The sequence below is a fragment of the Dendrobates tinctorius genome, unplaced genomic scaffold (assembly GCF_039654945.1).
Source record: "Dendrobates tinctorius isolate UK_male_01 unplaced genomic scaffold, ASM3965494v1 ptg000026l, whole genome shotgun sequence".
Classification (NCBI taxonomy): domain Eukaryota; kingdom Metazoa; phylum Chordata; class Amphibia; order Anura; family Dendrobatidae; genus Dendrobates; species Dendrobates tinctorius.
The window spans coordinates 11,995,653-12,010,774 of record NW_027361694.1 but is presented as its reverse complement, the minus strand read 5'-3'; the positions used below and the strand labels follow the sequence as shown (position 1 = coordinate 12,010,774).

The following is a 15,122-nucleotide window of genomic DNA, read 5'->3' as shown; positions in this document are numbered from 1 at the left end:
CTTAAGACAGCCTGGGAAACCTCGGCTGGGGCACTAAGACCGGCTATCTCAGCTACGTGTGTGGCTAGGTCTCTAAAGATATGGGTAGACAACTTGGAGGATCAACTAGAACATGGAGTTCCCAGAGAGTCAATTCTGGAAGCATTACCGGCTATTAGAGCGGCGGCAGACTTTCTCGCAGAGGCTTCTGCAGACTCGGCCAGACTAGCAGCAATGTCAGCAGCCTTAACCAATGTAGGACGGCGTGCAGTATGGCTAAAATGCTGGCCGGGGGACACTCAAGCAAAGATGAAACTGTGCTCTCTGCCATGTGAGGGAAATTTCTTGTTCGGACCAGCATTGGATGACGTGTTGGAAAAAGCGGGTGATACAAAGAAAAATTTTCCAAAACAACCATTTCAAGCGTTTCGGCGCTCCTTTCAGAGGGGCCGAAAATTCAGAAAGCAACAATTCAGAGATCGAGACAAAAACAATTCTGACAGGCGATACAGAGGAGGGAGAGGCTTCTATTTCGGCAAGCCCTCCAGGGAAGCCAAAAATCCCTCCCAGTGACGGTCCTTCTCAGGTGGGGGGAAGGCTCTCTCACTTCCTCCCAGCCTGGGAGAGAATCTCATCCAGCACCTGGATCCGACAGATAGTAGGGTCAGGTCTGGAATTAAAGTTCCACCATTGACCACCACAAAAATTCATTCAGACTCCAGTGCAATCTTCTCAAGAAAGACAAGAGAGTCTGGAAGAGGAGGTATTGTCACTCATACAGAAACTCGTACTGGAAGAAGTTCCAGAAAAAGAAAAAAAGGAAGGCTTTTACTCCCCCCTATGTCTAATAAAGAAACCAGACAATTCCTGGAGGACAATTATAAATCTGAAAGGCCTCAACAGATATTTGATAGTCCCATCATTCAAGATGGAAACCATAAGATCTGCAGTGAAACTCCTCTTTCCTCGGTGTTACATGGCGGTCCTGGATCTCAAGGATGCTTACTATCATGTCCCGATCCGGCAGCAAGACCGCAAATACCTCAGGGTGGCAGTCCAGATAAAATCTCAGTGGCATCACTTTCAATACAGGGCTCTGCCCTTTGGGGTAGCAATAGCCCCCCGGGTCTTCACGAAATTAATTGCGGAGGTCTCGGCACATCTCAGGGAAAAAGATGCTCTGGTAATACCATATCTGGACGACTTCCTGATAGTGGGGAGAGATTTCTCTCACTGTCAGGAACAAGTCAAGATAGTGATGGAGACACTTCAGACTCTGGGTTGGCAACTGAACCTCAAAAAATCCAAACTGGAACCAACAATGATCCAGAATTTTTTGGGCCTAACAATAGACTCGGTGGTGCAGGAATGTCGCCTCCCAGAGGAAAAAGAAGAAAAAATCAAAAACCTAATCAGGACAACATTAAGAAAGCCAGTAATGACTCTGAGGAAAGCCATGTCAGTGTTGGGATCCCTAACTTCCTGCATACCAGCAATAAAATGGGCTCAGTTTCACACAAGGGAACTTCAGTGGTGTGTGTTACAAAACGATCTGAGGCTTCAGGGGCAGTTAGAGCAAAAGCTCACCATCCCGGACCCTGTACTTCAGTCACTCAGGTGGTGGTTACAGATAGAGTCCTCTCCAAGGGGAGTACCCTGGACATATACAGCCTCCAGAGTAGTCACGACAGATGCCAGCCCTTGGGGCTGGGGAGCCCATCTAGACACCCTATGGCTTCAAGATCCTTGGGCTCAGGACGAAAAAGATCTATCCTCAAACGAGTGGGAGCTGTTACCCATCGAAAGGGCGCTGGAAGGTTTACTGACACACCTGACAGGACATCACGTGAAAGTCCTATCAGACAATTGTACAGCAGTAGCATATGTGAACCATCAGGGGGCACCCGTTCTCGGTCATTAATGAATATAGCGGGAAGAATCCTGACTCTAGCGGAACGTCAGTTTCTCTCATTATCGGCCCTGCATATCCGAGGTGTGGACAACCTGAAGGCAGACTTTCTGAGCAGGAACCGGTTGAAGCAAGGCGAATGGTGCCTAAAAGAGTCCATTTTTCAACGGATTATGCTTATGTGGGGGAAACCCATAATAGATCTCTTCGCCTCAAAAACCAACAGAAAGGTTCAAAAGTTCTGCTCTCTAAGTCCAGCAGACATGCCACTGGCGGTAGACGCCTTCAGGATAAAATGGACATCAGGTCTCCTGTACGCCTTCCCTCCGATATGCCTCATTCCATTAGTCCTGAAGAAGATCAGGGAGGACCGAGCCAGAGTAATTATGATAGCTCCCTTTTGGCCAAAAAGGCCGTGGTTCTACTGGCTAAGAGTGATGTCAGTGACGGACCCATGGGTACTCCCAGAGGACCACGACCTCCTAACACAGGGTCCCTTCAATCACCCTCCGAACTCCCAGGTTGCATTTGACAGCCTGGAATTTGAAAGGTCACTGTTAGAGAAAAAAGGGTTTTCACAAAGGTTAATTTCCACCCTAATCAGTAGCAGAAAGCCAGTGACTACAAAAATATACGGGAGAATATGGAGAAAATTTTTGTCCACCTCAGGCCCAATACGGGAGGGAGAAGTACCGGTGAGGGCAGTGCTAGAGTTTCTGCAAAGGGGTTTAGACTTGGGCTTAGCTGTCAGCACCCTCAAAGTACACGTTTCAGCCCTGGCAGCATTATTCAACTATGACCTAGCAAATGATAGATGGGTGGCCAGGTTTATTCGGGCCTGTACTAGAGCTAACTCTGTCCCATCTCCTAAACCTCCTCCCTGGGATCTAAACTTAGTCCTATCATCTCTAACAGAAAGTCCATTTGAACCACTAGATGTGACATCAGATAAAGTGTTAACTTTAAAAACAGCCTTATTAGTGGCACTTACATCGGCACGTAGGGTGGGGGACTTACACACACTGTCAGCAGACCCGCCATTCACTCAGGTTATGGACGATAGAGTTGTCTTAAGATTAGACCCAGCATACCTCCCTAAGGTAGTGTCGAAATTCCACAGAGCTCAGGAAATAGTCTTGCCATCCTTTTGTCCTAACCCCGGTAACAAGAAGGAGGAGAGGCTACATTGCTTAGATGTTAGGAGATGTATCCTACAATATTTAGAGATGACAAAACCCTGGAGGAAACAGAGGGCCCTGTTTGTTTCATATCAGGGGGCAAGGAAGGGCCTTAAAGCCTCTAAGCAAACTATAGCTAGATGGGTGAGAGAGGCCATCATACTAGCATATAGTAGTGCAGGCAGGGCTGTTCCAGAGGGCCTAAAAGCCCATTCCACGAGGACCATGGCAACGTCCTGGGCAGAGAGAGCGGACGCCTCCATCGACCAAATCTGTAAGGCGACCACTTGGTCCTCTCCATCTACCTTTTTCAGACATTACAGATTAGACCTATCTGCTACCTCTGATCTCACATTCGGGAGAAGAGTGTTACAAGCAGTGATCCCCCCCTAAAGAGAATACAAATCTCTGTAACTCTCTCGTGGTGCCGTCATGTAGAATGGAAAAACACGGGTATTACATACCTGGTAATGTGTTTTTTCATGAGACATGACGGCACCCTTATATTCCCGCCCTATTGATCACGTCATTAGTTGGGTGCATTATTAGTATTATACACTCCCTTGGTGTCGGAAACTTAACAGTATTAAAGTTGTATTATTTATGTGTACACTAACCTGCGGAGTTCCTCTCGTGCTCTGTAAAACAACTGATGCGGAGAGAGGAGCCGCCCCTTTTATCTTGAAGGTTTCCTGTCCTCGCTGGGCGGATCCCCTCTCTCGTGGTGCCGTCATGTCTCATGAAAAAACACATTACCAGGTATGTAATACCCGTGTTTTGCCCCGCAGCTGCATGTGTCGCGACTGTGTGACAGTCACAACACACAGGCTCTCCACATATGTGTTGTAACTGTCACACAGCCACGACACATGCAGCTGCGGCGCCGAACAGCTGATTATATGGAGCGCTCCAGGCATCCAGGTTACAGCTACTGATGTAGCTATTCGGTAAGAGCTATAGCTATTCAGATAAGCACTTATCCGAAGCTATTCGATCATCCCTAATCAGCACCTGTCTTCTCTTCTGTTTGTTCTGAAAAGCCAATCTTCTGCCGTAGCTCATCCCTACAGTTAATGAGATACTGGTGCTGAGTTGATTCTTTGACTGCTGTCATCTGTACTCTACATGAGTACATTCTGATATTAATGCAGGTAATAGACTGAAGCAGAGGTTTGTAAGCCACTTGTATGCAGTTTTTTATAGGAATGATGGTACTTTTGTCATTCTTGGATGCAGGTATAAGATCTAAATAGGAACCATTAAGAGAGAGAAGGAGGCTATATTACTCGTTATTTCTTTAGGGTGCAAACCTACACTATTCTTCAATAGACAGACATGTGCCATCTATTGGATTTTTTCTATACTAATTATGAGTTAGACTAGTGTTTCTTGTCATTTTCAATGTATACTTAATACACAGTGTTTTAAGGGAATTTTTTTATGTCAATGAGCCCAAGTATATAAATCCCCTTATTAGTATCTTCATTTACAATTTACAGAAATAGAAATCGATTCCCCTAATAAAGTGGTATGCAAAGTTAAATATCTTTTTATGCTGGACAAAAAAAATGTTTAGTATTATTTGGGCAGCAGATATTGGTGGTATTATGTGAGCTAAATTTGGAGAATTCTTTGCACTATATGATGGTTTTATATGGGTTCATATTAGGAGAATGACTGTTTAAAAATCTTTACTTAGTTTCTGGTCTGAAAAAAAAAGACTTTGAAATGCATAGTGGTAACCTGTGTATGTATACATCAACCATCAAAGTCGGATTCCTTTGCATAATATTTCTTCAGTTTCTAATGTTTAGTGTACAAGTCTGTTTGATAACAAAAATATGTTCTGTACTGAGTATAAATCTGCCATATCAATAGATGACTATTATTGAGGTGTCTGCCTGTCTATAAATACAGTGGGGGAAAAAAGTATTTAGTCAGCCACCAATTGTGCAAGTTCTCCCACTTAAAAAGATGAGAGGCCTGTACTTGACATCATAGGTAGACCACAACTATGAGAGACAAAATGAGAAAACAAATCCAGAAAATCACATTGTCTGATTTGGCAAGATTTATTTTTCAAATTATGGTGGAAAATAAGTATTTGGTCACCTAAAAACATAAAGTGTCTGGCTCTCACAAACTTGTAACTTCTTCTTTAAGAGGCTCCTCTGTCCTCAACTCATTACCTGTAGTAATGGCACCTGTTTGAACAGGTTATCAGTATAAAACACACCTGTCCACAACCCCAAACAGTCACACTCCAAATTCCACTATGGTGAAGACCAAAGACCTGTCGAAGGACACCAGAAACAAAATTGTAGCCCTGCACCAGGCTGGGAAGACTGAATCTGCAATAGGCAAGCAGCTTGGTGTGATGAAATCAACTGTGGGAGCAATAATAAGAAAATGGACGATATACAAGACAAAAATCCCAGAACCACATGGGGCGATGTAGTGAATGACCTGCATAGAGCTGGGACCACCGTAACAAAGGCTACCATCAGCAATACACTACGCCGCCAGGGACTCAGATCCTGCCACGTGTCCCTCTACTTAAGCCAGTACATGTCCGGGCCCATTTGAAGTTTGCTAGAGAGCATTTGGATTATCCAGAAGAGTACAGTTAGGTCCATATATATTTGGACAGAGACAACATTTTTCTAATTTTGGTTGTAGACATTACCACAATGAATTTTAAACAAAACAATTCAGATGCAGTTGAAGTTCAGACTTTCAGCTTTCATTTGAGGGTATCCCCATTAAAATTGGATGGAGGGTTTAGGAGTTTCAGCTCCTTAACATGTGCCACCCTGTTTTTAAAGGGACAGAAAGTAATTGGACAGATTAAATAATTGTAAATAAAATGTTCATTTCTAGTACTTGGTTGAAAACCCTTTGTTGGCAATGACTGCCTGAAGTCTTGAACTCATGGACATCACCAGATGCTGTGTTTCTTCCTTTTTGATGCTGTGCCAGGCCTTCACTGTGGTGGTTTTCAGTTGCTGTTTGTTTGTGGGCCTTTCTGTCTGAAGTTTAGTCTTTAACAAGTGAAATGCATGCTCAGTTGGGTTGAGATCAGGTGACTGACTTGGCCATTCAAGAATATTCCACTTCTTTGCTTTAATAAACTCCTGGGTTGCTTTGGCTTTGTTTTGGGTCATTGTCCATCTGTAGTATGAAACGACGACCAATCAGTTTGGCTGCATTTGGCTGGATCTGAGCACACAGTATGGCTCTGAATACCTCAGAATTCATTTGGCTGCTTCTGTCCTGTGTCACATCATCAATAAACACTAGTGACCCAGTGCCACTGGCAGCCATGCATGCCCAAGCCATCACACTGCCTCCGCCGTGTTTTACAGATGATGTGGTATGCTTTGGATCATGAACTGTACCACGCCTTCGCCATACTTTTCTCTTTCCATCATTCAGGCAGAGGTTGATCTTGGTTTCATCTGTCCAAAGAATGGTCTTCCAGAACTGTGCTGGCTTTTTTAGATGTTTTTTAGCAACGTCCAGTCTAGCCTTTTGATTCTTGGTGCTTCTGAGTGGCTTGCACCGTGCAGTGAACCCTCTGTATTTACTTTCATGCAGTTTTCTCTTTATGGTAGATTTGGATATTGGTATGCCTACCTCCTGGAGAGTGTTGTTCATTTGGTTGACTGTTGTGAAGCGGTTTCTCTTCACCATGCAGATTATTATGCGATCATCCACCACTGTTGTCTTCCGTGGGCGCCCAGGTCTTTTTGCATTGATGAGTTCACCAGTGCTTTCTTTCTTTTTCAGGATATACCAAACTGTAGATCTTGCCACTCCTAATGTTGTAGCAATTTCTTGGATGGGTTTTTTCTGTTTTTGCAGCTTAAGGATGGCTTGTTTCAACTGCATGGAGAGCTCCTTTGACTGCATGTTTCCTTCACAGCAAAACCTTCCAAATGCAAGCACCATACCTCAAATCAACTCCAGGCCTTTTATCTGCTTAATTGAGAATGACATAACGAAGGGATTGCCCACACCTGTCCATGAAGTAGCCTTGGAGTCACTTGTCCATTTACTTTTGGTCCCTTTAAAAATAGGGTGGTACATGTTAAGGACCTAAACTCCTAAACCCTTCATCCAATTTTAATGTGGATACCCTCAAATGAAAGCTGAAAGTCTGAACTTCAACTGCATCTGAATTGTTTTGTTTAAAATTCATTGTGGTAATGTCTAGAACCAAAATTAGAAAAATGTTTGTCTCTGTCCAAATATATATGGACCTAACTGTATTATGAGAATGTCCTATATGGTCTGATGAAACCAAAGTAGAACTGTTAGGTAGAAACAAAACTCGTCGTGTTTGGATGCAACTCAGCATTCTGTCTCCTCCAAAGAACACCATACCTACTGTGAAGCATGGGGGTGGTAACATCATGCTTTGAGGCTGTTTATCTGCAAAGGGACCAGGACGACTGATCTGTGTCCATGAAAGAATGAATGGGATCATGTATCGTGAGATTTTGAGTGCAAACCTCCTTCCATCAGCAAGGGCATTGAAGATGAAACGTGAATAGGTCTTTCAGCAGGATAATGATCCTAAGCACACCGCCAGGGCAATGAAGGCGTGGCTTCGTAAGAAGCATATGAAGGTCCTGGAGTGCCCTATCCAGTCTCCAGATCTCAACCCCCACCCCCATAGAAAACCTTTGGAGGGATTTAAAAGTCTGTTGCCCAGCGACAGGCCCAAAACATCACTGCTCTAGAGGAGATCTGCATGGAAGAATGGGCCAACATACCACCAACAGTGTGTGCCAACCTTGTGAAGACTTGCAGAAAACGTTTGACCTTTGACATTGCCAACAAAGGATATATAAAAATATAATGAGAAGAACTTTTGTTAATGACCTAATACTTATTTTCCATCATAATTTGCAAAATAAATCTTGCCAAATCAGACAAGGTGATTTTCTGGATTTGTTTTCTCATTTTGACTCAGTCATGGTCTACCTATGATGTCAATTACAGGCCTCTCTCATCTTTTTAAGAGGGAGAACAGTTGGTAGCTGACTAAATACTTTTTTTCCTCACTGTATGTAAACTATGTATGGAATACAATTATTACTTCCCATCCAGTCTGATATTGTCCCAGCAATTTTGAGTAGTAGTATTGCAATGTTATGTAGCATGTTTGCTTGAATTAAATAAAAAAAACTCTGTCTGTCATTCTGTGTTAAATTTGTAAATTTACAGGTTAAATCAAAAATATGTGCATGCAATGAATAATCTTGGCAATATACTTAAAGAAAAAGGTGAACTCCACGAGGCAGAAGAACTGTTATCTCGAGCGGTGTCCATCCAGTAAGTAAAGTACGGGATATAGGTGAATAAAAGTTGTATCTCCTGGAACTATTATTTATACATTTCTGCCATAGATCTGATTTTTCTGCTGCATGGATGAACCTGGGTATTGTACAGAACAGCCTTAAACGCTTTGAAGATGCTGAAAAAAGCTATTTAACTGCTATCAGATACAGAAAAAAATACCCAGATTGTTACTACAACCTAGGACGACTGGTACGTGTCTTCTGTTGTTGTTCTTTTTGTCTGCAAATTTAATTTCTAAAACTTAACAATGTATTTGTAAATCTGCAGAAACTACCAAAACTTACCAGTGTAAGACCTCTTTCACACATCAGGTTTTCGCCGTCAGGCGCGATCCGTCGCTTTTGACAGAAACCGGATCCGGCGAAATGCAATGCCGGATCCGGTTTCCCCCCCATTGACTTGCATTTGCGCCGGATCGCGCCGGATGGCCATGCGTTTCATCCGGTTTTCGCCGGATCCGGCAATGTGTCGCAATGTGTCGCGATCCGGCGTCTGGAAAAAACGTCTACTGTAACGTTTTTTGTCTCCGGCGAAAAAGCCGGACACGCCGGATCCGGCGCGTCCGGCTTTTTCACACAATGAAAGCCTATGAGCGCCGCAATGCGCCGGATCCGGCGAAAGCCGGATCCGGTGGCCGGATCCGGTTTTTTTGGTCTGAGCATGCTCAGTAGCTCTGCCCACAGGAGATATATAAAAGCAAGACAATGGGACCCTCAGCCACACCCAACATGCCACCCAAGACAGCAACCAGGCGCAGGAGAAGGCAGCAGACATCAGCAGCAGCACCATCAGCAACACCCCAAATGGAGCAGCATGCTGAACGGGAGGGGAGTCCAGAAGCAGATGAGAGACGGTAATTATCAAATCCCCCATTCCTCCAAACTAGGGCCATGGAATATCAAGATATTCATTGGCCCTTTGTTTCTCTTTATTCAACAGCCGCCAAAGAGATGCAGCAGCAGCAGCAGCAGCACCACCCCAAATGGAGCAGCATGCTGAACGGGAGGGGAGTCCAGAAGCAGATGAGAGACGGTAATTATCAAATCCCCCATTCCTCCAAACTAGGGCCATGGAATATCAAGATATTCATTGGCCCTTTGTTTCTCTTTATTCAACAGCCGCCAAAGAGATGCAGCAGCAGCAGCAGCAGAAATGGCATCACTGGCAGCAGCAATACCCACAGCCATGGAGTCTGGCCATCAACAGGACAGCACATCTTCTTCTGGGAGCCCTCCCTCGCATCGTCAGCGTTTGACGGTAAGTTTTTATTTCCAAAATCCATCATCTCTGTAATATATGTCTATTCATTGCCTTTTATTTCAAAACAGGAATCACAAGATGAAGAGGAGCTCCCAGAAGAAGAAGGAAGGGGTGGACAGACGCTTGGAGTGGGCTCACAATTCATAAGTTTTTTGCATCAAACGCAGAAACACAACATCACACTACACACAACACATAGAAAACAATGTTCTGCAGACCACACACAGCAAACAAATGCCTACATCCAAACTCATAACATTTTTTGTTTTCTTCTCTAGTCTTCCCAATCTGGTGCTCGGCCAAGAGGTCCTCGCAGTGCCTCCCAGGGTCGTCGGCGACAGCAACGCGGCGGTCACCAGCGTGTAAGTATAAATATTTTTGCTTTGTTTTTTGGCACTTTTTATTTCATTTCTTTTGTGGAGGCTAATTATGTTATTTTTGTCTTTTTCTTTAACAGCCTTCACAGCGTGCTCCCGACTCTGACGGTGAGGATGGAGGGATTGATGTGGACCGCCTCATCGATCTCGTCAGAGAAAGGGAGCCGCTCTGGAATATGGCTGACCGCCGCCACGCTGACCTGATCATTACCCGACGACTCTGGGAGGAAATCTGTTCTCTCCTTGTGGGCCGCTGGGAGGACCTCGAAGCTCGGGACCAGATTAAAGAGCGTAAGTATATACAGTAACGGTTGCTTGATGTAAACCAGTGTTTCCCGAACTCCAGTCCTCGTGGTCCCCACGGATCATGTGTTCAGGATTTCTATTTACTATTGAAATCCTGAAAACATGACCCATGGGGACCATGAGGACTGGAGTTTGTGAAACACTGATGTTGTATACTAACCACTCCTTTCTCGTTTCAGGGAACAGAATTGTGAATCGGTGGCGGTCTGTGAGGGATCGTTTCAAGAAGGAGTTCAATAAAGAGATGCGGGCCCCGAGTGGATCTGAAGGACACAGGAGCAAGTACAAGTACGCACAAGCCCTGTCGTTCCTCCGGGAAACAATGCTCACCAGAAGGTAAATATTACACACCACATGTGAAAAAGATGTAACTTTTTTTTTTCAGCCAGGGCCATACCATGTCAGTATTTTAATTGTTTTTTTTTCTCTTTATTCCACAGCACGGTGAGCAGCACTCGGGAGCCTGCACGATTGGACCCTTCTGAGGCGATCCCTGAGGAGACCGGCACCGAGGGACACTTCGACCGCCCCGGTACATCTGCACCTTCCCTGCCTTCCCACACATTCGACCCATCTGTCCCATCCACCAGCACAGGAGCATCGTGGCCGCCTACATTACATGAAGCTGCTGGTGAGGAGATCGCTTTCCCTTTACCCCACCCTTCTGCCCCTGCCGCCTCTAGTACACCTGCGGGTACTGGGCGGCAGCGGCAGAGGGGTCAGGAAAAGAGTTATGCGCAAGAGTTATTGCATCTGAATGCATCTTTCCAGAACTGTCTCAAAGTCTTGTCAGAGCAAATCTCCGCAGGCTTTCAGCAGATCAACTCCAGCATTCTGGAGGTGAAGACACTTCTGCAAACCATGCATTCAGAAGCAAGATCTTCGCCAAACCACACCTTTTTCAGGTCTGTTGTGGAGCGCATGGAAACGCTCTCTCCTGCCCAGCAGATGCATGTAATGCATTCGTGCCACGGTGCTCTACAGCAGGTTACCTCCCAACCTCCACCTCCCACCACTGTAGTTCCTCCACCTGCACCCCCTCCAGCCACTTTCCATCCTCCCCCTCCTATTACATCTGCACCCCCTCCAGCCACTTTTCATCCTCCCCCTCCTACTACATACCAGCAACCTCCCCAGTACCAGCAACCTCCCCAGTACCAGTCATCTCCCCACTTCCAGCAACCTGCCCCGTACCAAACTCCTTCCCCGTACCAAACTCCTTCCCCGTACCAAACTCCTTCCCCGTACCAAACTCCTTCCCCGTACCAAACTCCTTCCCCGTACCAAACTCCTTCCCCGTACCAAACTCCTTCCCCGTACCAAACTCCTTCCCCGTACCAAACTCCTTCCCCGTACCAAACTCCTTCCCCGTACCAAACTCCTTCCCCGTACCAAACTCCTTCCCCGTACCAAACTCCTTCCCCGTACCAAACTCCTTCCCCGTACCAAACTCCTTCCCCGTACCAAACTCCTTCCCCGTACCAAACTCCTTCCCCGTACCAAACTCCTTCCCCGTACCAAACTCCTTCCCCGTACCAAACTCCTTCCCCGTACCAAACTCCTTCCCCGTACCAAACTCCTTCCCCGTACCAAACTCCTTCCCCGTACCAAACTCCTTCCCCGTACCAAACTCCTTCCCCGTACCAAACTCCTTCCCCGTACCAAACTCCTTCCCCGTACCAAACTCCTTCCCCGTACCAAACTCCTTCCCCGTACCAAACTCCTTCCCCGTACCAAACTCCTTCCCCGTACCAAACTCCTTCCCCGTACCAAACTCCTTCCCCGTACCAAACTCCTTCCCCGTACCAAACTCCTTCCCCGTACCAAACTCCTTCCCCGTACCAAACTCCTTCCCCGTACCAAACTCCTTCCCCGTACCAAACTCCTTCCCCGTACCAAACTCCTTCCCCGTACCAAACTCCTTCCCCGTACCAAACTCCTTCCCCGTACCAAACTCCTTCCCCGTACCAAACTCCTTCCCCGTACCAAACTCCTTCCCCGTACCAAACTCCTTCCCCGTACCAAACTCCTTCCCCGTACCAAACTCCTTCCCCGTACCAAACTCCTTCCCCGTACCAAACTCCTTCCCCGTACCAAACTCCTTCCCCGTACCAAACTCCTTCCCCGTACCAAACTCCTTCCCCGTACCAAACTCCTTCCCCGTACCAAACTCCTTCCCCGTACCAAACTCCTTCCCCGTACCAAACTCCTTCCCCGTACCACTTTCCATCAACATCATCTGCTCCTACAGTCCCTGCCCAACCCTCCACTCCACCACCCACCACCTCTTCTGCTTCCCACATGTCCACCCATTCTGTAGTTTTTTCCACACCTTCACCTCTAACTGTTCCTTCCCCACCACGATCCCAGTCCTCTCTCCACACACCCAGTGTCGAAGTGTCCCGCAGCCCCTCCAGCAGTATTTCCACCCCACAATACACAGAATTGTAATGTGTGTTTTTTAATAAAAATGCCCATTGGGTTTAAAACCTTTATTAAAAAAGTTATTTGCATTTTAAAAAATTTAAAAAAAAAAATAAAAAATTTTAAATAAAAGTTAAATTATCGTTTCACAATGGTTGTCTGTCTTTTCTTTCTGCGGCGAACTATGTTTAAAAAAAAGGTTAAATATAGGGTATTTCAAAGGTAAAAAGGTATTCAAAACCAGGTATATAACTGTGGGTAAATTTTAGCTTTTTGCCACAGTTGTGTTCCTGGTTGTGTTTGAAGCAAAGTATTTCACCTAAAAAGTTGTGTTTATTGTTGGTGATTTCCTAACAATGTACACAACTTTTGTTAAAAGGTGAAATACTTTGCATAAAACACAACCAGGTACACACCTGTGGCCTAAAGCTAAAAATAGTAAGACCATGACAAGATAGCCAACTTTGGTTGGCAAAGGTATATACTGTTGGTCCAGAAGGTACACAAGTTTAGGGCAAAAATCTCTCACACTCTGTCATCCCAGTGTACTCTGCCTTGAGGTGACATAAAGTATAGTGGAAAATTGTCCCTGAAACCGTCACAGAACTTCTAGTGGTAATATTTCCAATGACAACATCCATCTTCGCCAGTAACTTGCTCTTCTCTCCAAACTGCACTTTCTTCTCTACAACCTGTCAAAGAAGGGCTGTAGGAACATGCTATATCTAGTTTTCCAGTAGCCAATCCCGTTCGGAAGGCCACAAGGGTCAATTTTAAAAACCGGATCCGGCGTAATCCGTCGAAAAAACGGATAGAAAAACGGATGAACCGGATGAGACGGATCCGGTTTTGTCTGTCAAGAACAAGACGGATCCGGCAGAAAACCGGATCCGGCACATCAGGTTTTACAAAACATTTGCCGGATCCGGCATTCCGGCACGACGCCGGATCGCGCCTGACGCCGAAAACCTGATGTGTGAAAGTAGCCTAAGGCTACGTGCACACACTCGTTTTTGATGCACAAAAATCTTCTGCAAATACGCAGTAGTGTTGGCAGGAAAAAGTGTTGCATAAAATATACAGACATATGAGCGGGACGTTTTTCCCTTGTTCCATTCTCCTGCACACTGCTTGCCTTAGCACTGACCTAACGATACCAAATACCAAATACACTGATGATTTTTTTTTTTTTGTGGCCATGTTCAGGGAACTATCGGCACATTTCTTCTGTTAATTTGAAAAATAAATTTACTTTTTTTTTTCAAAAAAAACTTTATGGTGTATAGTTTCTAATGATTTGAAGTTCTTTTGACGTATACAAACTGATAAGTCAAACAAACTTTATTTATGCGACTGCTAAGGGTTAAAATGGGATTGACTTTAAACATTTCATAATTGTGCCATAAAACCCCTGGCCCTTTAACTCCGTGAAACACACTGCTTGTACTACCCTATATAGTGCTGCTGATTTTTTTTTTTTTTTTTTCCATTTTATACTTTATATAGTTTTACATATTCATAGTAGCATTATGTACTCTATTACCTAGTTAAAAAAAGCACTAGATTTAACACCTTCATCACCACCCACTGTCACTAGTTGTCAGGGGATTAGTGTTACTAAGTCTACATCAATGTATTTGGTTAGCCACCGCCACAATAACCCATCTAAAGTTCAGTGTCAAGTTTGTCATAAAATCACATTTAAAACCAGTAGTTCCAAAAGTACCCCAAAATAGAAATAAAATTTCTGTTGCAGAAAACAAGGCTTCATACAGTTACATGATTGAAAAAAAGTAATTTATCACTACAGAAATTGAGAGGCAGAAAAGAGAAAACTTGACGATGACTATTAATCCTTACCAACATGTGCCGTATATGTATGACGCTGTGTCCCCACAAGCCGCTGTACATATACTGCTTCACAATAGCGCGGGCTCACGCTTGCCACTGCAATCAAATGTGGGTGTCAGCTTTGACAGTGACATCAATGGGTATCCCGGGGGGAGAGCACTCCCTCTCTGCTCCCATCGGCACAACACGATTGTTATCTCATTGTGCCGATGGACTCCATAGTGACCCCGGGCCGAGAGATGGTCACGGTGTTGACCCTGGGACGGTGGCCTGTAGGCTTCTGGTGAGAGCAGGAGCTAACATACCTCCTCCCTGCCTCTGATGCACTGTTCTAATGCTCTACAATTCAAAAGCATGCAGAATATTAGATCAGCGATCAGGGCACTGAAAGTTGATGTCCCACCCTGGGACAATGTAAAAAAAAAAAAAAGAGTAAAAACAAGCTATTTAAAAATTTTAAAAATATTTAAA

General features: G+C 44.9%; 1 protein-coding gene across 2 annotated transcripts in view; it reads left to right on the top strand.

Annotated features, from left to right (window-relative positions):
- Positions 1 to 15,122, top strand: part of TMTC4 (transmembrane O-mannosyltransferase targeting cadherins 4) — a 190,988-nt gene that overhangs the window by 96,323 nt on the left and 79,543 nt on the right. For both annotated transcript variants that reach the window (XM_073569507.1, XM_073569505.1), the window contains exons 13-14: positions 8,299 to 8,406; positions 8,481 to 8,622. In XM_073569507.1, coding sequence (XP_073425608.1) covers positions 8,299 to 8,406; positions 8,481 to 8,622 — 250 coding nt within the window. The remainder of the gene's footprint in view (positions 1 to 8,298; positions 8,407 to 8,480; positions 8,623 to 15,122) is intronic.